This window comes from Cetorhinus maximus, chromosome 18 (genome assembly GCF_964194155.1).
Source record: "Cetorhinus maximus chromosome 18, sCetMax3.hap1.1, whole genome shotgun sequence".
NCBI lineage: Eukaryota > Metazoa > Chordata > Chondrichthyes > Lamniformes > Cetorhinidae > Cetorhinus > Cetorhinus maximus.
In genome coordinates this window covers 6,087,608-6,111,955 of record NC_135896.1, presented here as the reverse complement: position 1 = coordinate 6,111,955, position 24,348 = coordinate 6,087,608, and the positions used below count along the sequence as shown (strand labels likewise).

At 43.8% G+C, this 24,348-nt stretch overlaps 2 protein-coding genes across 2 annotated transcripts in view; both read right to left on the bottom strand.

Annotated features, from left to right (window-relative positions):
• Nucleotides 1-24,348, bottom strand: part of LOC144692905 (G-protein coupled receptor 68-like) — a 53,760-nt gene that overhangs the window by 14,828 nt on the left and 14,584 nt on the right. The gene's annotated exons all lie outside the window — the stretch shown is intronic.
• Nucleotides 5,057-5,977, bottom strand: LOC144693438 (G-protein coupled receptor 68-like). Its single transcript, XM_078563313.1, has one exon. The coding sequence runs from the start codon at nt 5,972-5,974 to the stop codon at nt 5,057-5,059; it is 918 nt and encodes a 305-aa protein (XP_078419439.1). The 5' UTR covers nt 5,975-5,977.

Here is a 24,348-nt window from a genome sequence, read left to right as displayed (position 1 = left end):
TTATCAAAGTGCGCTGGGAGTCCCGGTGTAAATGGAATCTGTCAGATGTTGCAATGTAACGGATATGGTTTCTATTGGAGGGATCCAAACTCAGAATCCCTTGAGATGTGAGGCGTGTGGAGGCGGATGATCCTCTGCACTAAATGCCGACAGCCCTGATAAATTTTCATCAAGCCCTGTGCCTCGTTCCCCACACCCACCTCCCCTCGTGAGCCTATCCAGTGTCCTGGCATTGCCCTCTGAACTTTCTGCCTCAACCAAAATGTCCAATCATATGATGAGCTCTTTGGTAAAACCATACAGTTTGAACCCACCCCAGATTTGTCAGTCTTTCTCTAAGTGTCTTTCGGTAATTTCCCAACACATGAAGCTTCTTGCGATCAACCGTCCAGAGAAAGACATTTGCCGATATGGTCAACAGGACACTCAACTCATCTTAGCTAATTTCTACCTTCTCCAAGTTCTGCCCCTGATAGATCCAAGTCCCAATGTCTGTCTTCACCATCACTATCTCTGTTCCTTTCCAACAACAACATTTACAAGAATGTTGCCAGGGTTAGAAAAGTGTAGCTATGAGGAGAGATTGGATAGGCTGGGGTTATTTTCCTTAGAACAAAGAATGCTAAGAGGTGACTTGATTGAGGTGTACAAAATTATGAGGGGAATAGATAGAGTGGACAGGATAAAATTGTTTCCCCTGATGGAGAATTCTAGAACCAGGGGACATAGATTCAAGATAAGTGGCAGAAGGTGTAGGGGGGACATGAGGAAGAACTTTTTTATGCAGAGGGTAGTGGGTGTCTGGAATTCACTGCCCAAGTTGGTGGTAGAGGCAGAAACTTTAAACTCTTTTAAAAAGTACCTGGATCTGCACCTTAAGTGCTGTAAGCTGCAGGGATATGGGCCGGGTGCAGGAAGGTGGGATTAGAAAGGGCACCTGGGTGTCTTCAGACTGGCATGGACAAGATGGGCCAAATGGCCCCCTTCTGCGCTGTAACTTTTCTATGGTTCTAACATTGTTTAGTTTCACAGTTCAGCAGGTTAATTTTTAAGCAGGCTGAGAACAAGCATTTGTCCTCTTACTTCTCTTCACAATTTTCAATGCATGCTGGTTAGAATGGTCAAGGTTCTGTAGTTAGTTTGTTTAAAGGCTCCTTTACTGTGTAATGCCAGGCATTTCACAAGAGTGATTATCAAACAAGGTTTGACACCGAGCCCTATAAGGAGAGATTAGGACAAGTGAGCAAACGTTAGCCCAAGTGGTAAGTTTTAAGGTGCCTCATTAATGAGGGAGGTAGGTAGAGAGGTAATTTCAAAGTTCAGGGCCCAGGTAGCTCTAGGCAGGGCTGTGGCTATGGATTCATGGAAATCAGGGATGCTCAAGAGACCAGGATTGAAAGTGGCTCAGATATCGGGGAGGGTTGTAGAACAGGAGGAGAATAGAGAGCTAGCTAGATGCGAGGCCAGAAAGGTGATAAAATATCTCCACTAGTCTGTGTGTTTGATAATGTTGCGAGATTGAGTGGGAGGAGATAATGTTACTTTGTTGGGTACAGCATTACGTGATTATTTTTTATGGATCATATTGCTGTTTGTGGAAGCTTGCTGTGCTCATATTGGCATCCAAGTTTCCTAGAGTACAGCAGTAACTACACTTCAAAAATACTTCATCAGCTGTAAAGATCTTTGGCACATCCTGAGTTTGTGATCGGTGCTATAGAAATGTAATCTCTTTCTTTGTTTCCTTTCTTAAACTTAGCTTGGTGCAAGTACTTTTAATTTTGTTCAGTTATCTGCAGAGTAACGAGATCAGATTCTGTCCTGTTCGTTATTTCTGATCATCTCACCTCGATGCTGAGGTTTGTGAACACACTGGAGACAGAACAGAGACTTTTGTGACTCCTGAGACTGAATAAAATATGGGAGCAGAAAAACTAGAAGACGGATTGGAAAGTCACAAAACTGGAATAAGCCATTTAAGCCGATTAGAAACTCAATCCTGAGTTGATAACTTCTGCTGGTAAATGCTGCCAATTGCCAACTACATTTCAGAGTGGGCAGTGTGTCTCAATGCACACAATGCACTCACTGGCTAGAAGCTAGACCTCACTTGAGGATTGTGTGGTTGGACTTTATCAGAGAGGTGTCAGTCCCTCCATCTGTCAGAAGATGGAGCTTCATACTCAATGTTGTCCCATTGTTTGAATCCCCATCACCTTTTCTATCTCAATAGGAGTTGGAGAGACGTTAATGTTGAGGTGAGTCAAGCAGGATTAAAATGTTTCTACAATTTCATACCGAATATCTTAGGACTGACAACAGAATGGTTCAGAGCATGAGGACATTGTGATAAGCAGCAGAACAAACCAGGAAAATGATGATGGACTCAGATGCCATTTTTTTATTTATAATATCTGATCTCTTTGAAACACATCAACCTTGTGAACAATTGTTAACATTTTATGTAGAGAAATAGAATAAACAGCGAGACATGCCAACCTTAAAATGTTTCTACATTTCCATGTCAAGTACCTCAGCAATACCAATGGAATGATTAGGTGGCAAGGAAGGGGTGAAAATGTTTTAATATAGCGCAAGACGGACAATAACAATTTAGTGGCCTCATTGTTAATCCTGGCCCGTGATATAGGAACATAGGAAATTGAAGCAGGAGCAGGCCATTCAGCCCATCGAGCCTGCTCTGCCATTCATCTAGATCATGGATGATCTTCTACCTCAATGCCATTTTCCTGCACTAACCCTTTGATGTCATTAATAACTGGAAATCTATCAATCTCTGCCTTAAACATATTCAATGACTGAGCCTCACAGCCCTCCAGGGTTGACAGTTCCAAAGATTCACCACCCAAAGATTCATTAGCACCTCCTTCTGTGAATTGGTTTCAAATTTTGTTTGATAACACTGCAGTGAAGCCCATTGGGATGTTTTACAATGTTATAGGAACTATTTAAATGCAATCTGGGCACGTGGAAAAACACAAGGTAATTGGGAAGCATTACTTGTGAAAGGGAGCTCATGTTTAACCAATTTATTAGTGTTCTATGAAGGAGTAACATGTGCTGTGGATAGAGGGAAGCCTGTAGACGAACTGTACTTGGATTTCCAGAAGGCATTTGATAAGGTGCCACATCAAAGATTATTGCGGAAAATAAAAGCTCATGGCGTAGGGGGTAAAATATTAGCCTGGATCGAAAGTTGGTTGGTTGGCAGAAAACAGACAGTATGTATTAATGGGCCTTTGTCTGATTGGCAGGATGTGATGAGTGGAGCCCTGCAGGGGTCTATGCTGGGGCCTCAACCTTTTACAATTTATATTAGTGATTTCGCTGAGGGGAGTGAAGGCATGTTAGCTACATTTGCAGATGACACAAAGATAGGTAGGAAACATTGTTGTGAAGAAGCAGACTTAAGGAGTTTGCAGATGGATATAGATAAGCTGAGTGAGTTAGCAGAAACCTGGCAGGTGGAGTATAATGTGGGAAAATGTGAAGTTGTTCACTTTGGCAGGAAGAATAAAAAAGTAATAAAATTGGTGCTATGAAAGAAGTTTCATTGTTAAAAGGTGAAGTTCAACGAGGTTGTTGATACAATGAGAATTAACATTCACTGGGGCTGGTAGGTATAACTTCAGTAGTTTTCAGGTATGCAGGGCAGAGGCAATGTAAGACCAAAAGGCAGCTGCAGGCCTCCAACTGGCTCCACAGTGAAAAGAACCTCATTTTGAATTCATAAGGTGAAAATGCTTTGCTTGGTGTTTGATTAAGTCTATGGGTTGCTGTTGCCTTTACAGATATTAGTTTTAGAATTTGTTATAAGTTGTGATTGTAGTAATTTGTAGCCACGTGTACATATATTTTAACCTATGTAAATTAATAAAATGTTTCATTTAGTTTAATGTAAAACCTCAAGAATTAGTGGTCTGATTCCTGAATTTAGAGTTGCATCTCAAACTTAAAATTATAGGTTATGACAGTTGTGTAAAGTTTCCCTCTGGGATTTTTAAAAATAACTTCGCTTTCCCAACTGCATCGGTCATAAGAGTTGGCCAGACTGGGCTTCTTTCCACTGGAGTTCGGAAGAGTGAGGGATGACTTGATTGAAGTATATAAGATCCTGAATGATATTGACTAGGTTGACATGGAAATGATGTTACCCCTTGTGGGTGAGTCCAGAACTAGGGGGCACTGTTCTAAGATTAGGGGTCACCCCTATAGGGCAGAGATAAGGAGAAACTTTGTCTCACATTGGGCAGTGTGACTTTCGAACTCTCTAGCCGGAATTTTCCCCTCATCAGTGCACGCGATCGGCGGGCCCAGAAGTGGGTGTGAAATGTGTTTCTGCCTGCGATTGCACCCCCCACCCCGCCCAGAGTGAAACGCGCCCGGAGAAAGGCTCAGCCCTGCCGTTGGGGGTGGGAAGAGGGTGCGGGTGAGAGCTTCCACTAAGCCCCCCTGAAGGCAGGTAGCTGCCTCAGGGAGCTGCAGACCTCCAGATAAGAAAATAAAGCACAAATAAGCGCTGCAAATGATATCCATGCAGCACAATCAAGCACCTGAAAACAGACCTCATAAAAGAACGGTCCCCAGATATTTAATTTTATTTTAAATCATAACGGAGATTTCATCCCGTCCTTGGATGAGGTTTCATCAAATATGTAAAGCCCGCCTGGGCAATTGGCCGCTCCGCCAACCGTGAGGTTGGTCAGGCCACGAAAAATCGCTGCCAATTGGGCCGTTTCTGGCTCAGAAGGCAGTGGAAGCCGTGTCACTTAATATCTATAAGGCAGAGGTAGATAGATTCCTGTTAGGCGAGGGAATCAAAGGTTATCGGGGGTAGATGGGTTTGGAGAACTCGAAACACAAACAGATCAGCCATGATCTCACTGAATGGCAGAGCAGGTTCGAGGGGCCAAATGGCCGACTTCTACTCCTATTTCGCATTTTTGCAACTAGACCAGTGAGGGAGAACGGCAAAGATAAATAAGCTTGAGAGAGAGATTCAACATTATTTCTGGCTCGGGATTTCATCTTTGAACTATTTTCTCTTTCTGCAGGGAAGGAATTTTCGAACAGGATCCAGGAACCTGGTTAACCAGCCGTGTGAACTCGGGCATATAAAACAGTACAAGATGGGATCGGCCACACAGTTTGAACTCATCAGCAGAACTCCAAAATGGTAAAGCTCAAAAACATTGTCAGCAAATTTACATTCATACTCGAATATTGTTCGAATCATTAGGAGAATGTGATAAGGAGCAAAGCAAACCAGGAAAATGCTGATGGATGCAGACACCAATTTTTTTATTCTTAATTTCCACTCTCTTTCAAGCCCGTGGCTTTTGTGGACAACTGTCAGCACTTTATAGTAAGAGTAAATTAATACAATCAAAGGGAGGAAGAACCCAATAGAGAGCTTGTAAATATTTAAATATCTATCCTCCGACTGCATAGGATAATCTTCGAAACACAAGGTGTCATTCTCTTTGTCTTTACTGAGAACCTGGGATTGTATGTAAAAGCCGCAAGCAGGAATCTCCTTGATCCAGATGAGAACACTGATGAACACTGCAGCCTTCCTGGTGTGTAAGAATTCAAATCTCATAGGGTAGGCCACAGCGAGGAAGCGATTAATGGAGATGAAGCAGAGGAAGCCAATGCTGATGTAGATATTCTGGTAGAGGAACAGACCACTGAGTAGGCAGAGTGTCCGGGAGAGGACCCAGTCATCGTGCTGCAGCATGTACTGAACCCAGAAGGGCAAGGAAATGAGATACAACAGGTCTGAGATGGTCAGATTACAGAGATAGATTCCCAGCTCGTTCCTCTGTCTGATCTGCAGGTAGCTGTGATACAGGGACAGGAGATTAGTTGGGAGGCTGATGATGAAGACAGCAATGTAGACCGAGGGAAACAGGATTTGGTGGATACTGTGGTCGATAGTACAGTTGGTCATTGTTCAACACAAAACTGGAACTGCCTTTTCTAATAAATTTTCTTTGATCAGTTCCTGAGGACTGTGTCTGTCTGTGGTTATGATGTCTGTTTATTAATTCTTCTTTATTTAAAATGTTTCCCCTGCAGGAAGGAATTTATCCAACAGTAGAATCATTGCACTGAACAGCACAGGTAGAAGAGAAGGTAGATTTGTTTCACTAAAGCATCTCTCATGCCCCAGAATGTCTCAAAGCTCCTCACCATCAATAAAATACATTTTAAAGTACAACATTGTTAGTACAGGAACCAATTTGCACACAGCAAGCTCCAAAAAACAGCATGTCAGTAAAGACCAGATAATACATTTTGATTATGCTGGCTGAGGGAGAAATGTTGATCCAGGCCATTGAGGAGAATACTGCAATTTGATCATTTCAGACCTCTTGTAGCTCATCTGTTTAACCTTGTGGATCCAAGTGAGGTTCAGTTGCATATATCATCGAATCTTATAGCATAGAATGAGACTATTCAGCCCATTATGCCTGTGGTCTTTGAAACAGCTATCCAATTAGACCCACTCCCCTCTGCTTTTCTCCCATAGTCCTGCAAATTTCTGCTTTTGAGTATTTATCCATTTCCATTTTGGAAGTTACTATCGATTCTGTTTCTACCACACTTGCAGGTAGCACATTTCAGTTCAGAACAATTCACTGCATAAAAATTCCCCACTGGTTTTTGGCAATTTGCCTTAAATCTCTATCCTCACATTAACCTCCCTTCTGTCACTGGAAATTGTTCCTCTATATTTACTCTGTCAAAATCGCTCATATTTCAAACACCTCTATGAATTCTCCCCTTATCCTTCTGTGCTCTAAAGAGAACCACACCAGTTTCTCTCTCAATATATGTAAAAAAAAACATACTAACCAGTGAAAGAAATCAGTTGCTTGTAGTCTATAAGGAGCAGCACCAATGCCTGTAATCTGACTGATTGATTGAATTGTACACCTTGAAGTTTGCCGTCTCTTTTAGCTTGTTAGAGTTGGTTAGCACTGATGTTTCCTCCCTTAGGTTTACACTGGGTGCGATAGAACTGAGGCTGGGCTGGAGGGAGTGCGGTTACAACTCGAGGCCGGAAACTGCTGGACTTGTGAATGCAAATAAGGCAGCATGAGCTGCAAAATCCATGAGGTCAAAGGCAGAGAAACCACGGAGACAATCCATGGCAATATCTTGATGTCTCAAGCAATGCTCACATCCTGTGTTCAATTTGGAGCTTTTTGCAGTCACTATACTGAAAACTCTACAATGCACTGAGCTCCATGGAGCACATAGAGGCATTGGAGAAGGTGCAAAATTACATTTACCGGCATGATACCAGGAATGAGAGGTTATTCCAATCAGGAAGGACTAAACATTTTGAGGTATTTCCTCAAGAAAAGACAAGGCTGAGGGGAAAGACATCCACATCCAAAACCACATGTACTTCCTGTTTTTGTTCTGCAATATTCACAATCTGTAGATCAATTTGTTCAAAGAAGAAGCATATTGCATTTGAAACGTTCACTCCGTTTTTCTCTCCACAGAAGCTGCCAGACCTGCTGAGAATTTCCAGGACTTTGGGGTTTTATGTCAGATGGGCTGCATCTGCAGAATTGTGCTTTTATTTTCTGTGTAATGACTTATTTTAACATCATCGATTTATAATCAGGGACTTTCTGGAGTTGCTGTGCCACATTTCTTTCAGCTGTTGGTCAACATTTTATTACATTACGAATCTGTTCTGCTATTCACTGAGATCAGGAGATCATGGCTGTTCCGTATCCCAACTTCATCCGCCCACCTTGGCTCCATATCCTTTCATAACACTGGCTAATAGATCTATCGATCTGAGGATTATTATTGTGAATTGAGCTAGAATTTATTGCTTTGTGTGGGACAGAGTTCCAAACTTCTACCAGCCTTGGTGAAGACGTATTTGCTTCATCTCTCCTGATTGGTCTGGCTCTGGCCTTGTGGTTATCTCCTACTTTACCCACCCACAGACAATCTTTCTACGTAACCTACCGATTTCCTTCAAAATCCTTAAAGACTCCGTAAAATTTCTCCTTAACCTTTACTAATCCAGGGAATGCAAGTCTAGTTTATGTAAACCCACCTCAGTTTACAGGCCTGTCGAAAACCAGGGTTGTTATCAATGTGTCCCCGTGTAAATGGAATCTGCCAGATGTTGCAACGTAGCAGATATGTTTTCTATTGGTGAAATCCAAACTCGGAAGCTCTTGAGATGTGAGGCGTGTGGATGGGATGATCCTCTGCTCTAAATGGCGACAACAGATAAATTTTCACCAGGCCCTGTGCCTGGTTCCCCACCAACCCCCACCCCTGAGCTTCTCCCGTGTCTGCGCACTGGCATCAGTTAGGTGCCAGTCTCTGCTCAGTCATTTAGTTCACAACAGTCTCCACTCAACCTCCTTAGTGACCCCCAAGTGATGATCTTTGGCCCTATGCTGACTGTATTGCTCCCTGTTCCCGTCCCCATTGTACCCACTCCCCCAGCTGCACATTACCTCTGATTAACTGGCACAGAGTGTGAGTGTTGATGTACTGGGGTTGACAGGACGTCCTTACCACATTGTGTAGCCTGGATATGTAAGAACAGTAAAGTTGTCGGGGCTGAGCAAGTAATCTAGTTAAGCAAGGTACTCACTTTGCTCTAAGAGTTGCCATGACGCTATTATTGTATATAATATTTTGGAAAATATTTTTCTTTTAAAATAAACATTTAGTCTGTGGGTATGTCTTAATTGGATTAAAACCAACTAGCCTGGGTGCCTTGACATGTTTAAGTTTTGATATGTAAGATAGACAGTGTCCATTTGCATTATTTGAATAGATCAAGAAGGTGGATGGAAACTGACACCTTTCTAGCAGCTACCGAGCAAAATGTTTGTATTACTAATAAAATTGGCACTATGAAAGGGGTTTCATTGTCAAAAGGTAAAGTTCAAAGAGGCCGGTGAGACAATGAGAATTTGAATTCAATCAGTGGTGGTAGGTATAACTTCAGTAGTTTTCGGGTATGCAGGGCAGAGGCAATGTAAGACCAAAAGGCAGCTGCAGGCCTCCAACTGGCTCCACAGTGAAAAGAACCTCATTTTGAATTCGTAAGGTGAAAATGTTTTGCCTGATGTTTGGTTAAGTCTATGGGTTGCTCTTGCCTTAATGGAGATTAGTTTGGGAATTTATTAAAAGTTATGATAGTAGTAATTTGTAGCCATGTGTATATATTTTAACCTGTGTAAACTAATAGAATGTTTCAATTGGTTTAATGCAAAGCCTCAAGAACTGATGTCTGATTCCTGAGTTTAGAGTCGCACCTCAAACATGACACTTAAAATTATAGGTTATGACAGTTGTTTAATGTTTCCCTCTGGGATTTTTAAATAACTCTGCTTTACCAACTGCATCAGTCATAACAGTGTTTAGTTAATCTCTCCTTCCTTTTCCACTCCAGAGGCAGTGACTACATACATGAACATGTCTAACAAAGAGAGAAGGCTCTTAAAATGCAGATGTGTTGGATTATTTGGAGCCTGTTAATTTATCTCCTGTTGTATATGGATCTGCTGAGTGAGTGAGCCAATCTTTCCTTGCATTTAACATTAGCAGCAGCACCAACGCCCTCTGGCCCATGTGTTGACCCCATTTCTGGGCATTATGATCGAGACAATTATTTTCTGCCAATATTAGTTTTTCCTGTGTAATTTCAGTTAACCTAGTTAGATTGTTTCATTACTTTCAGTGCTTTTTATAATTTTGTCTTTGTGAATGGTCTTCTCTGTCTGAGCCTCTCTGAATAATATTAATGGACCTCACACTCATTGCCTACAGAGTGAATCAAATGGTGAGATGCTGTAGACACATGGAGTATATCTCAGGTTAGAAAATAGAAAATATCATGATGTTCTGTCCAACTTGCTGGGATTTTGCTCAGTATTTGAGTGTGATACACCAACAACAATGTCAATAACTTGCATTTATATAGCACTTCTCATGAGCGAAGCAGCACAAGTTTAAAGGTTTTACCTGTGAAATACCCGCTCAGTTTTATAGGGCATCTTAACCTGCGAATTACAAAGAATAAGTTGATGACTCAGCCAATCAATGGAGTTAGTTTATTTGTAAGCACGATTGCAGATTGAAAACAGACTCAATTAAATTGAGTATAGAGAATGATTACAAGTTAACAGATTGAGAAAGATGAGGCAAATGGAAATTAATAAAAATGCAAAGCTACTTTGTTATTCTACTCTCAATAAATTAATGCTTCTAAAATATATAGCACCAGGATGCTCAAATATGTCACCAGTATTAGTCATACAATCACCCTAAAGTGGGTAGCTCATATTGATTGCAGGTCTGCTTCCAACCCAATGTCAGGAATCTTCCTGTTGGCTGCAGGAAAGGTCTCTGGTGTTTCTAATCTCTTACACCCAGTTTTAGAGGTAGACCTGAGTTGTCTCACTGACAGAGCCAAACTGCCCTATGAATTTCTGCTTAAAACACAATGTCCAACCATATGATGAGCTCTTTGTTGAAACCATAGGGTTTGAACCCACCCCAAATTTGTCAGTCTTTCTCTAACTGTCTTTCAGTAATTTCCCATCACATAAAGCTTCTTGGGGTCAAACCCTCCAGAGAAAGATGTTTGCAGATATGGTCAACAGAACACTCAACCCATCTTAGCTAATTTCTATGTTCTCCAAGGTCTGTCCCTCATAAACCTAAATTCCAATGTCTCTTAACCATCACTCTGTTCCTTCCTGATAGCATTAACTAGTTTCACAGTTCAGCGGGTTTATTTTTAAGCAGGCTGAGAACAAGCATTTGCCCCCTTACTAGTGTTCACAGTATTCAATGCATGCTGGTTCAATTGGTCAAGCTTTTGCAGTCAGTTTATTTAAAAGTTTCTTTACCGTCTGACACAAGGATTTTCACATCAATGATGATCAAGCCATGATTTGATACTGAGCCACATGAGGAGATGTTAGGACAAGTGAGCAAAACATCAGGTCCAAGTGGTAGGTTTCAAGATGCCTCATTAATGTCGGAGGGGGGTAACGAGGGAATTCCAGAGTTCAGGGCCCAGGTAGCTGAAGGCAGGGCTCTGACTGGTGGATTAATGGAAATCAGGGATGCTCAAGAGACCAGAATTGGAGGAGCTCAGATATCGGAGAGGGAGGTAGAGCTGGAGGAGAAAGAGAGCGAAAGAGGTGAGGCCAGGAATGTGATAAAATATCTCCACTAGTCTGTGTGTTTGATGACGATGCGAGATTGAGTGGGAGGAGATAATGTTGCTTTGTTAGGTACAGCATTACGTGATTATTTATTATGGATCATATTGCTGTTTGTGGAAGTTTGCTGTGCTCATATTGGCAGCCAAGTTTCCTAGAGTACAGCAGTAACTACACTTCAAAAATACTTCATCAGCTGTAAAGATCTTTGGCACATCCTGAGGTTGTGATAGGTGCTATAGAAATGTAATCTCTTTCTTTGTTTCCTTGTTTAAACTAAGCTTGGTGCAAGTACTTATAACTTTGTTCAGTAATCTGAAGAGTAACGAGGTCAGATTCTGTCCTGTTCATTATTTCTGATCATCTCACTCGATGCCGAGGTTTGTGAACACACTGGATACAGAACAGAGTCTTTCGCAACTCCTGACACTGAATGAAATATGTGAGCAGGAAAACTAGAAGACGGATTGGAAAGTCACAAAACTGGTATGAGCTGTTTAAGCCGCTTAGAGCCTCAGTCCCGAGTTGATAAATTCTGGTAAACGCTGTCAATTGCAAAAACATTTCAGAGGGGGAAGTGTGTCTCAATGCACACAATGTACTCGCTGGTTAGACTGAAGTTGCTTGACAATTGTGTGGTTGAACGTTATCACAGAGGTGTCAGTCCCTCCAAGTGTCAGAAGAGGGAGTTTCATACACCGTGTTTGTGTAGTAATTATAGGCCTGAACCTCCTGGTCGGCGAGTGGGGGCGGGACCTGCTCGCTGACGCATAAAGTGACACCCGGTGACGTCGGGCGTGCGTCCCGATTTCACCGGGTATCATTCCGATCTTCAGTTAGGTGGGCGGGCAGGCAAAGAGCCCAGGCGGCCTTCGCATTTATCATGAAACCTCATCCACAGGCAGGATGAGGTTTCATGAAGTGTTTGAAGATCTAATAAAATTTTTCACTAAGATTCATTAAAATGGCACTGTCACATGAGGGGACATGTCTGAATAATTTTTTAAAATTTTAATTCTTCATAATCAAACTAACCTCCCTGAGGCAGCTCTGTGCCTCAGGGAGATTTCTGTGCTCCATTGTGTGCAGCTGCGAAAGAGCGCAGGCCCCGACTCAGCCTCCTCCCCCCCCCCGCCCACACAGGGAGCGCTCAACGCTTCCGGGTGCGTGTCACGCCTGGGCGAGCCTTAATTGGTCCGCCCACGTAAAATGGCAGCGCACAGCCGATCGCAGGCAGTGATTGGCTGCGCGCCTGCCCGCACCCACTCCCACTCAACCCCCCCGACAGGGAGAAAATTCCCCCCATAGTTTTGATAAACGCAGGACTGTAGCTTTAAGAATAATCCTGTGTTGTAAGATCACATGATCTGTATGAACCAATCAGTTTGCAGTGCACGGAGCCTCTAGGAGACAGTTCTTTAGTTATAGAATGAGATACACACATGTAGCTGCTGCTGCTGTCTTGTAACTATTGTTCAATGTTTCCACCAAGAAAAATTGCCTGGAAAATCAACTCTATAACAAACTGGTGATGAGGATAAATTTGATCTGGTGCTATCCCTCGCCCAGAGGTTGTGAGTATCTGAGATAATTAAAAAGAAAGGAAGATATACTCATCTGAGATGCCACAGTTTAGCAGAATCGATCCCTTTGAGCCAGCCTCAGACGACTGGTCACAATATCTAGAATGTCTTCAGTTCTACTTTCAAGCCAACAAAATTATGGGGGAGGAAAAGAGGAGAGCGATTCTCTTAAGTCTTTGTGGGAGCCTACAGTTTAATTCAAAGCTTGACAGCCCCCAATGTCCCTGATTTGAAGACCCTCAGTGAATTATTCGACCTTGCTAAGGGACATTTTCAACTCAAACCCTCAGCCACAATGCAGAGGTTCAGGTTCAATTCACGGAATAGAGCCCCGGGAGAGACCGTTGCTACCTCTGTGGCGAAATTAAAACAACCATCGGAATATTGTGATTTCGGTGAAACCCTGAATGATATGCTCAGGGATTGTTTGGTCTGTGGTGTGCAGGAGGACACTATTCAGCGAAGATTGCTGGCTGAAGTGAATTTTGATTTTGAGAAAGGGCTGAAATAGCGCTTGCGATGGGAAGCGCTATAAGGGATTCACAAGTGATTTGAGGTGTGCAAAATGGTGCCGTTTTCCTAGTTGGGCGGAACGGTGAGTTGAAAGTGGCGCGAAAAGCCAGGGCTCTGCTGCGAAGCGGGGAACAGCTCCCGCTAACCAAACATTTAGAAGAAAAATGCTCAGCAGAAAATTCGAAAACTAAATGTTATCGACATAGAAACAGCTGTACTCCTAACAATTGGCGATTTAAAGAGTCGGAATTTTTTTTGTCACAAAAGTGGGCACATATTGAAACATTGCAAAGCAAGATTAAAACAGGCTTCCAGGCAACAAGCAAAGTCAAATGGAGTGTATAGCATGGAAGAACCAGAAACAACCAATTCTGACATTTATTCCTTATTCAACATAAAAGTTAGGAAGACAGAGCCAATCACTGTCACGTTGCAAGTGAATGGTAAATCCTTAAAAATGGCAGTAGCCACTGGTGCTTCTACCACCGTAATAGTAGAACACACTTTCAGATATTTAAATAAAGGTGCTCAAAAATTACATTCGGAACAAACTTCTGCCAAGTTGAAAATGTACACAGGCGAAGAAATCCAGGTAAAAATTATGACCAGTATAGCTGTTTGTTATGGACACCAAAAAGCACAACTATGAGTGATGGTATTAGAAGGCAGAGGCGAAATTGGTTGAGGGAAATTAACCTCTAACTGGCCAGTGAGTTAGAAAAGGAACAAGGCAAGGTGCTTCAGAAAGAGCCTGGGGGGTCCAAGGACTGCAGTTGGATGAAAAACGAATGTGTAACCATTCAACAACTGGAAGAAATGAAGACTGTCTTAAACAACGACACGGAAGAACAACAGAAGAAACCCAAGGAGACTCTGCTGAATAACAGGGTTCAAGATGAAGCGGGTGAGCTTCGCAAAGAAAAGGAAGATGTGTTTAAAGACCTTCAGGCACTACAAGGACCCCTCAGGTCAAAGTTTGTACCTCTGAAAAATTACGAAGAGAAACAGGAAGAATTTAATGTCTCTCTGAACAAACTGAAGAACCAGTTGGCCGAGAAGATGCAGCAATGTTAAAGATTCCAGGAGGAAGCCAACAGATACAAGAAGGAGACGGGAGAGCTGAAGAGTCAGGGTGAGTGAAGCTAAAGAGGCCCTGAAAGCAAAAGTCATAGAACTTTCCAAGGTGCGAGTAGATAATGAAATCATGGGCAGCTTAACTACCGAAATAAGACAAGCTGAGAATTCACCTGAGAGAAGTCTGGCTGACAATGAAGTTGAAATGAAGGCCGAGATTAAACTCTGCGGTAGAAAAAAGACGACAAAAAGGAAGAAGGTTCCAAAAAGACAATAAACTTGTAAGGCAGGAATGAAAAAGTTAACGGGTGAATCGTTGGAAACTAAACTTACTCCTTTCCTATTTCACTACAGAACAAACCCCCCCTGTCCCCCACCCCCATTACGACAGGTGCAGCACCCGCAGAGGGGCGATGGGGGTATAGTGGTATTGTCCCAAGACTAGTATTCCAGAGACTCAGGGTAATCCTCTGGGGACCTGGGTTCGAATCCCACCACAGCAGATGGTGAAATTTGAATTCAATAAAAATCTGGAATTAAAAGTCCAGTGATCACCATGAAACCATTGTCGATTGTTGTAAAAACCCATCTGGTTCACTAATGTCCTTTAGGGAAGGAAATCTGCCACCTTTACCTGGTCTACATGTGACTCCAAACCCACAGCAATGTGGTTGACTTTTAAATGCTGTCTCAACAAGGACAATTTGAGATGGGCAATAAATACTGGCCTAGCCAGCGATGCCCACATCCCATGAACGAATAATAAAAAAAGTGACTCATGATTTGCATAGTCGTGAGTGAGAATTTACTGTTGGAGAAGCAGGATATGTAAGGAATTTTGGTGGAAGACCGAAATGGTTACCTGGTATAGTAAGCTCTGTGACTGGGCCATTGTCATACCACATGGAAAGGGAGGGTCGGATCACTCACAAGCATGTGGATCATTTAAGAAGAAGAGAGATACCCCAACAAAATGATGTTCCACCTGTAACCATTGCTGAACCTGTGGTTCCTGCTGAAGTTGCTCAACCAAGGACTGACATGCCCGATGTCTCTGTCGGAGACATATCACAACAGGAAACAGAGCAGCCAATTTGCACACAGAAAGCTCCCACAAACAGATAATGTATTTTGATTAGGTTGGTTGATGGAAAAGTGTCGATCCAGGGCACAGGGGAGAATACTGCAATCTGACCAATTCAGACCACTTGTAGCTGTTTACCCTTGTGGATCCAAGTGAGATTTGGTTGCATATATCATCGAATCTTACAACACAGAATGTGGCTATTCGGCCCATTGTGCCTGTGGTCTTTGAAAGAGCTATCCAATTAGACCCACTCCCCTCTGCTTTTCTCCCATAGTCCTGCAAATTTCTCCTTTTGATTATTTATTCATTTATCTTTTGTAAGTCACGATTGATTCTGCTTCTACCACACTTGCAGGTAGCACATTTCAGTTCAGAACAACTCACTGCACAAAAAATCTTCTCATCACCCCCCTGGTTTTTGACAATTTGCCTTAAATCTGTATCCTCACGTTAACCACCCTTCTGTCACTGGAAATTGTTCCTCTACATTTACTCTGTCAAAATCGCTCATATTTCAAACACCTCTATGAAATCTCCCCTTATCCTTCTGTAAAGGGAACCACATCAGCTTCTCTCTCAATATATGTAAAAAAAAACATACTAAAATATACTAAAAGATATTAAAACATAGTAAAAGAAATCCGTTGCTTGTAGTCTATAAGGAGCAGCACCAATGCCCGTAATCTGACTGATTGATTGAATTGTACACCTTGAAGTTTGCCGTCTCTTTTAGCATGTTAGAGTTGGGTAGCACTGATGTTTTCTCCCTTAGGTTTACACTGGGTGCGATAGAACTGAGGCTGGGCTGGAGGGAGTGCGGTTACAACTCGAGGCCGGAAAAGGCTTGACTTGTGAATGCAAATAAGGCAGCATGAGCTGCAAAGTCCACGAGGTCAAAGGCAGAGAAACCATGGAGACAATCAATGGCAATATCTTGATGTCTCAAGCAATGCTCACATCCTGTGTTCAATGTGGACCCCTTTGCAGTCACTATACTGAAAACACTACAATGCACTGAGTTCCATGGAGCACAGAGGCATTGGAGAAGGTGCAAAATTACATTTACCGGGATGATACTAGGACTAAGAGGTTATTCCAATCAAGAGGGACTGAACAGTTTGAGGTATTTTCTCTGGAAAGGACAAGGCTGAAAGGTGACCTGAGAGTTGTCATTAAGATTAGGAAAGGGTTTGGTGGGGAAGACATAGCGAAAATGTTTCCACCTGTGGGTGTGACCAGAACTTGGAACTATCAATATAAGATAGTTACTAATAAATCCAATCAGGAATTCAGGAGGAACTTCTTTAACCAGAGAATGGTTAGAATGTGGAACTCACTACCACAAGGGATTGTTGAGGTTAGTATTAAAGGTGTATGTGAGGGGAGGATAGATAAGCACATGAGGGAGAAAGAAACAGCAGGATATGTTGATAGGGTGAGATGAAGAGACATCAGAAGAGGCTCATGTGGAGCATAAACAATGACATGAACTATTTGGACTGAATGGCTTGTTTCAGGGCTGCAAGATTTATGGGCTGGATTTTCCTGTCCCATCGCGGAGCCTACCCAGGTCGGGCAGGATTTAAAAGTTCCGGGATTCCCGCCCTCATTCCCATCTCCAGCAACCTTGAGCAGTGCTGGATAAGGGTGCGGGTCATGAGCTTGCAAGGAATTGTCCCGTCAATTTACCAGCTCCAATGCGAGGTGGGCATTTCAGACCCACCCACAATTTTCATGGAGTCAGGTCGGCTGTCGAAGGGGACAATGTTCACACCAGCTCAAAGGCACCATGAACCATGGGGAATCCCTGTTCTTGAGTCAGGAACCTTTTGTCCGGTAGTTCAAATGTGGTTGACAAGTTCACTTTTCAGGATATAATGCTGTATGAGTATCGTGAAATTCAGATTTTACTGCCAATTCTCTGCCTTCCTTTGATGTTTTCATTCAGTTTCAGCTCACTCATCTGTTTGACTCTTTCAAAGCTTTGACAGGTGTCTGAACTCTCTGAATTGCAGCTCAGGCCTCTCACTTTTTCAATGCTGAGCCTGTAGCTGAGCTCAAAGGCTGTAAGGTATTCAGCACGAGAGGCTTTGTCGACATAGTGTTGAATGGAAATCTCATGAATTCATGGCTGAGTTCAAACCGCTAATCACAGAATCACAGTGCAGAAGAGGCCCTTCGGCCCATCGAGTCTGCATCGACACGTGAGAAACACCTGACCTACCTACCTAATCCCATTTACCAGCATTTGGCCCATAGACTTGAATGTTATGACGTGCCAAGTGCTCATCCGGGTACTTTTTAAAGGATGTGAGGCAACCCGCCTCCACCACCCTCCCAGGCAGTGCATTCCAGACCATCACCGCCCTCTGGGTAAAAGCTTTTTTCCGCACACCCCCCCCAAACCCCTGCCCCTCACCTTGAACTTATGTCCTCTTGTGACTGACCCTTCAACTAAGGGGAACAGCTGCTCCCTATCCACCCTGTCCATGCCCCTCATAATCTTGTACACCTTGATCAGGTCGCCCCTCAGTCTTCTCTGCTCCAACGAAAATAACCCAACTCTATCCAACCTCTTTTCATAACTTAAATGTTTCATCCCAGGCAACATCTTGGTGAATGTCCTCTGCACCCCCTCCAATGCAATCACATCCTTCCTATAATGTGGCGACCAGAACTGTATACAGTACTCCAGCTGTGGCCTCACCAAGGTTCTATACAACTCCAACATGACCTCCCTACTTTTGTAATCTATGCCTCAATTGATAAAGGCAAGTGTCCCATATGCCACTTTCACCATCCCACTAACATACCCCTCCGCCTTCAGAGATCTATGTACACACACACCAAGGTCCCTTTGTTCCTCAGAACTTCCTAGTGCCATGCCGTTCATTGAATACTTACTTGCCAAATTACTCCTTCCAAAGTGTATCACCTCATACTTTTCAGGGTTAAATTCCATCTGCCACTTATCTGTCCTTTTGGCCATCCCATCTATATCTTCCTGTAGCCCAAGACACTCAACCTCACTGTTAACCACCCAGCCAATCTTTGTGTCAACCACAAACTTACTAATCCTACCCCCCAACATAGTCATCTATGTTGTTTATATAAATGACGAATAATAGGGGACCCAGCACAGATCCCTGTGGTACGCCACTGGACACTGGCTTCCAGTCATTAAAGCAGCCTTCTGTCATCACCCTCTGTCTCCTACAACTAAGCCAATTTTGAATCCACCTTATCAAATTACCCTGTATCCCATGTGCATTTGCCTTCTTTATAAGTCTCCCGTGTGGGACCTTGTCAAAGACTTTGCTGAAATCCATATAAACTACATCAGCTGCACTACCCTCATCTACACACCTGGTCACCTCCTCAAAAAACTCAATCACATTTGTTAGGCATGACCTCCCTCTGACAAAGCCATGCTGACTATCCCTGATCAAACCTTGCCTCTCCAAGTGGAAATAGATTCTCTCCTTCAGAACTTTCTCCAATAGTTTCCTTACCACTGACGTGAGACTCGCTGGCCTGTAGTTCCCTGGCTTATCTCTACAGCCCTTCTTAAATAGCGGAACCACATTAGCTGTTCTTCAGTCCTCTGGCACCTCCCCTGTGGCCAGAGAGGAATTAAAAATTTGGGCCAGAGCCCCTTTGATCTCCACCCTTGCCTTCCTCAGCAGTCTGGGACACAAATCATCCAGACCTGGAAAGTTATCCACTTTTAAGCTGCCAACACCTCCAATACCTTGTCACTCCCTATATCAATTTGCATAAGAACCTCACAGTCTCTTTCCCTGAGTTCGATACCTTCATCCTCATTCTCTTGGGTGAAGACGAATGTGAAGTATTCATTCAACACTCTAGCGATGTCATCTGGCTCCACCCATTGATTGCCCCCTTGGTCCCTAATGGGCCCTACTCTTTCCATGGTTATCCTCTTCCCATTGATATACTTATAGAATATCTTGGGATTTTCCTTACTTTTACCAGCCAGAGCTTTCTCATATCCCCTCTTTGCTCTCCTAATTGCTTTCTTAAGCTCCACCCTGCACTTACTATACTCCACTAATTTGCTTCCCTTGTACCTGCTAAAAGCCTCTCTTTTCCTTCTCATCGTATCCTGAATATCTCTGGTCATCCATGGTTCTCTGGGCTTGTTACTCCTTCCTATCACCCTAGAGGGTACATGTTGAGCCTGCACCCTCCCCATTTCCTTTTTGAACACCCCCTACTGCTCCTCTGTAGATTTCCCCACAAGTAGCTGTTCCCAGTCTACCTTGGCCAGATCCTGCCTTATTTTACTAAAATCTGCTCTCCCCCAATCCAAAACATTTTTTTGCAACTTGTCTATTTCTTTGTCCATAACAAGTTTAAATTGTACCATGTTGTGGTCGCTATCACTAAAATGCTCCCCTACCACCACCTCAGCCACCGGCTTCATTCCCCAGAATTAGGTCCAGCCGCGCGCCCATCCTTTGTTGGACCCTCTACATATTGACCTAAAAAGTTCTCCTGTACATATTTCAAGAAATCCACTCCATCCAAGCCCTTAACACTATGTCTATCCCAAGTAATGTTCGGAAAGTTGAAATCACCTAATATATTTACCCTATTGTTATTATTTTTACATACCTCCGCAAATTGTGCACATATTTGCTCCTCAATTTCCCACTGACTATCTGGGGGTCTATAATAAACACTTAACAATGTGGCTGCCCCTTTTTTATTCCTAAGCTTTACCTACAAAGATTCATTCGATGCCCCCTCCAAGATATCATCTCTCCTTACTGCAGTAACTGACTCCTTAACTAATAATGTAACGCCTCCTCCTCTTTTACCCCCTCCCCTGTCTCGCCTGAAGACTCTATATCCCGGAATGTTGAGCTGCCAATCCTGCCCCTCCCTCAACCACATCTCATTGATGGCTACTATATCACAACGTGTCAACCCTCACCCTTAACTCAATCCATTTTACCTATAATATTCCTGGCATTAAAGTAGAGGCCATCCAGCCTTGCCTCAGTCTCTTGAAACTTAATGCAGTTGTACTCCCTCTGACATGACTGTTTTACTGTATTATTATGTGTCCCTATTCTGCTAACATTCTGTGTCTCCTCCCCCTGCCAAATTAGTTTAAACTCCTCCCAACAGCACTAGCAAACCCGCCCGCAAGGATGTTAGTCCCGCTTTCGTTCAGATGTAGACTGCCCCACTTGTACAGGGCCCACCTTCCCCAGAAACGGTCCCAGTGATCCAGGAATCTAAAACTCTCCCTCCTGCGCCAACTCTTAAGCCACGTATTCATCTGTGCTATTCTCCTATTTCTGAGCTCGCTAGCACGTGGCACTGGGAGTAATCCAGAGATTACAACCCGAGAGGTCTTGCTTTTCAGTCTACTGCCTAACTCCCTGAATTCTTGATGCAAGACCTTATCCATCTTTCTACCTATTTCATTGGTGCCAACATGTGCCATGACCTCTGCCTTATCACCCTCCCCCTTCAGGATGCCCTGCAGCCTTTCAGTGACATCCCGGACCCTGGCACCAGGGAGACAACACACCATCCGTTGACGGCCACTATAGCGCCTATCTGTTCCCCTGACTATAGAATCCCCTATTACTATTGTTCTTCCTCCCTTCCTCCCCTCCTGTATAGACAGGCTGCTTGTGGTGCCAGAAGCTTGGCTCTGTCCGCACTCCCTGGAGGAACCAGCGCCCTCATCAGCCTCCAAAATGGGATACCGATTTGCGAGTGGGACCCCAGGGGACTCCTGAACTACCTGCTTGTTTCTCTTGGACTGCCTGGTGGTCACCCATTCCCTTCCTTCCTCAAGTCCCTTCAGCTGCGGTGTGACCACCTCTCTAAACGTGCTATCCATGATGCTCTCAAACTCGCGGATGCTCCACAGTGTCTCCAGCCGCCGTTCCAGCTCTGAAACCCGAGCTTCCAGGAGCTGCAGCTGGACACACTTCCTGCACACATGCTGGTCCCGGGCACTGGAAATGTTCCCGGCTTCCCACATGGAGCACGAGGAGCACTCCACGGCTTTGAGCGCTCCTGCCATGACTTATCCCTTTAAATTAAACCTTTTAAGTCAATTACTCTAGGGCCCTTCTTTCCTGATCCTCATTACTGCAGAATATCCAAACTATAAACCACAAAAAGACCTTAAACTATAAGCGATAAAAATAGTAAATGCCCAACCTTACCCACTACTTACCAGTCATTACTTTCCCTTGTAGTCTCTACTGCTGCAGCAGGGCAAGACCACTCTCTGAAGATTTAGGAAGTTGGATAGCAAATAAAAATGCAAAGAGCACCTCTTCCCCTCTGCACCGAATTCCCACTGTGCACCAAATTGCCAATACCCACACTCACTCTGGCTGTGTCTCACTCAGGATGAGGTCTCTCCCCTGTTCATGTGCAATGGATTTAGCTCAGCAGGAGTTGTTGATGCAGATGCCAATGGCACTGTAAAGTTAATTGTTTTAACAATTGTATGTGGCTTTAATAAGGTTAAGAGATTTAAGTGGATTTTGAATGACTGTTTATCTTGGCAGAGTTATAAGGCCTAAATAGGATTATGTTTTTAAGTGGTTTTCAAATTCAATTTGTTTATCTTGGCAGTTTTATGATCTCTTAATACAATTATGGCTTTTGTCAAGTGCATTTTGAATGACAGTTAATTTTGGCGATTTTATGAGCATCTCAGTGACTTCCCAGCATTACTATGGGGCTCTTGAGTTCTGCACATAGTAAATACCAGGTAATTGGGTATTGAGGGGTATAAGGGAATATGGGGTGAAGGGTATATGAGAGTATGGAGGAAGTATGGGGGATATGGGGTACTGAGAATGTAATTTCTTTCACTTCCTGCTTCAGGGTTGCTGCTTGTAGAGACTAACTCTCTCCCTGTGTTAGATCAGCTAACTCAGTAACTACCAGACCTGTAGCCTAGGGCCAACATATTGCATAATACATTGGGCTGGATTTTCACCTAGGAGATGGGAATTGGGAGTTTGGATATTTCCCAATGTCATGATCACACCTCCTTCCTAGGAAGTGCCCACGCACACTATCTTCATGGTGGGGCGGTGGGTAGGTGGGTGGGCTGGAGTTGAGGCTACCCCTAGGAAGGAGGTGTGATCATGGCATTGGGAAATAGCCAGGCTCCCAATTCCCATCTCCAAGATGAAAATCCAGCCTAATGTGTTATGTAGTACGCAGGTCCGATGCTGTAGTTACTGAGTTAACTGATCTAACACAGGGAGACAGCTAAACTCTGCAATCAGTGATTCTGAAGCAAGGAATGAAGGAAATTAAGTGTTTATTTTAGCATCTGGGGGAAAGCATCGCTGTGATAAATGAGTCAAATCAAAGCCCTGCACAATCCTGTGAGTGGACGCTGTGCTTATCTGCCCCAATATGGGGTGCAATCTATCCTATGGCAACACCACCTCACCCCTGATCGCCAACCAGCGACTCTTGCTGGACAATGCACACCTGTCAGTCAATGTGATGTCCATTCTGGTCAACTGGTCAGCCTCAAACTATGCCAGGTCTCTCGCCAGCATTATCAAGGGCTGACTGGTGGGGTGCATGAGTCAGCTGCTAATATTTACAATTGGCCACAGAGAGATCCTATTGTATCATTCACTGTGGTGGGAATGAACTGATCAGGGCCGGCATCAGCCCCTCCCTCTGTCACCAGAATGAGCCTTCTTAGTTCTTAGTTGTTGCAAAGCTTGAATTTCTAATAATCGCCAAATGGAATCATAGCCCCAGTGCATGTACGATCTCTGGTTAGGAATGCTGCGGAGTTTTAACTCCATGGTATGAGTGCTTGTTTCTCAACAGGGTCTCCACCCAGAAACCAGGCCATTGTCAGGCCTGGCTCCGCGCTGGGTGGGGAACTCTCCGGAGGAGGCCACAGTCTAGGAGCAGGAAGGGAGTCCGCAGCTTGGGATAGAGGTGCAGAGGGAGCTATACGGTGGTTTGGAGGCTGGGATTGGTGATCGCAGGGACCTGCAGAGAGTTTTGGGGTAGGCTATGGTGGCTGGGGATGGGGTGGGGGAAGGGTGGGGTGGTGGTCAGTAATTGAGGATTGGATGGGATCACTGATCACAGGGTGGTGAGTCTGATCACAGGAGACAGAATTTGAGAAGGTGGGGGGTGCGTGGAATTTGATCACAGGAAGGAAAGTTGCTTGAAGAAAGCACTCATGTTCCTCTTGGCCCACAAGCAGTGCTGGAAAAGCACTTACCTCTTCCATGTAGCAGTCCTCACCCCACTTCAGCTGTTGGGTTTTCTGAGGCTCAGGGAACCCGTCCGGCCTGGGTTAAATTTAAGATGTTTCAAATTTCAAATGTAAAATTCAAATATTTAACTGATGATCCCCCTCCTTGCTGCCGATTGCTTAACTGCACAGCATCCACCCTCACCCCCTCCCCCACCTCTTCCCATCCCATCCCTGATAAAACAGTAACTGGATGGGTTTGAGGTACATTGAGTTCAGGTTTGAGCTTTTGATTATTTTTGTATTTCCTCAGACCCTGATTAAAGTTCCCGTCATACAACTGAACAGCACAGAAGGAGGCCATTCAGCCTGTCATGTATACAACAGCTCTTTGATACAACTATCCAATTCGTTCTTTGCTTGTGGAGATGTTGACTGAAGACAACAATAACAACAGTTTGATTTTATATAGCATCTTTAATGTAGTCAAACATCCCAAGATGCTGCAGAGGAGCAATATCGAGCCAAATCTGACACCAAACCACATAAGGAGTTAGTAGGACTAGGTGACCAAATGCTTGGTCAAAAAGGCAGATG

Excerpts from the sequence above, each read along its gene's own strand:
- LOC144693438 (XM_078563313.1), bottom strand. The coding sequence starts at position 5,974 with ATGACCAACTGTACTATCGACCACAGTATCCACCAAATCCTGTTTCCC.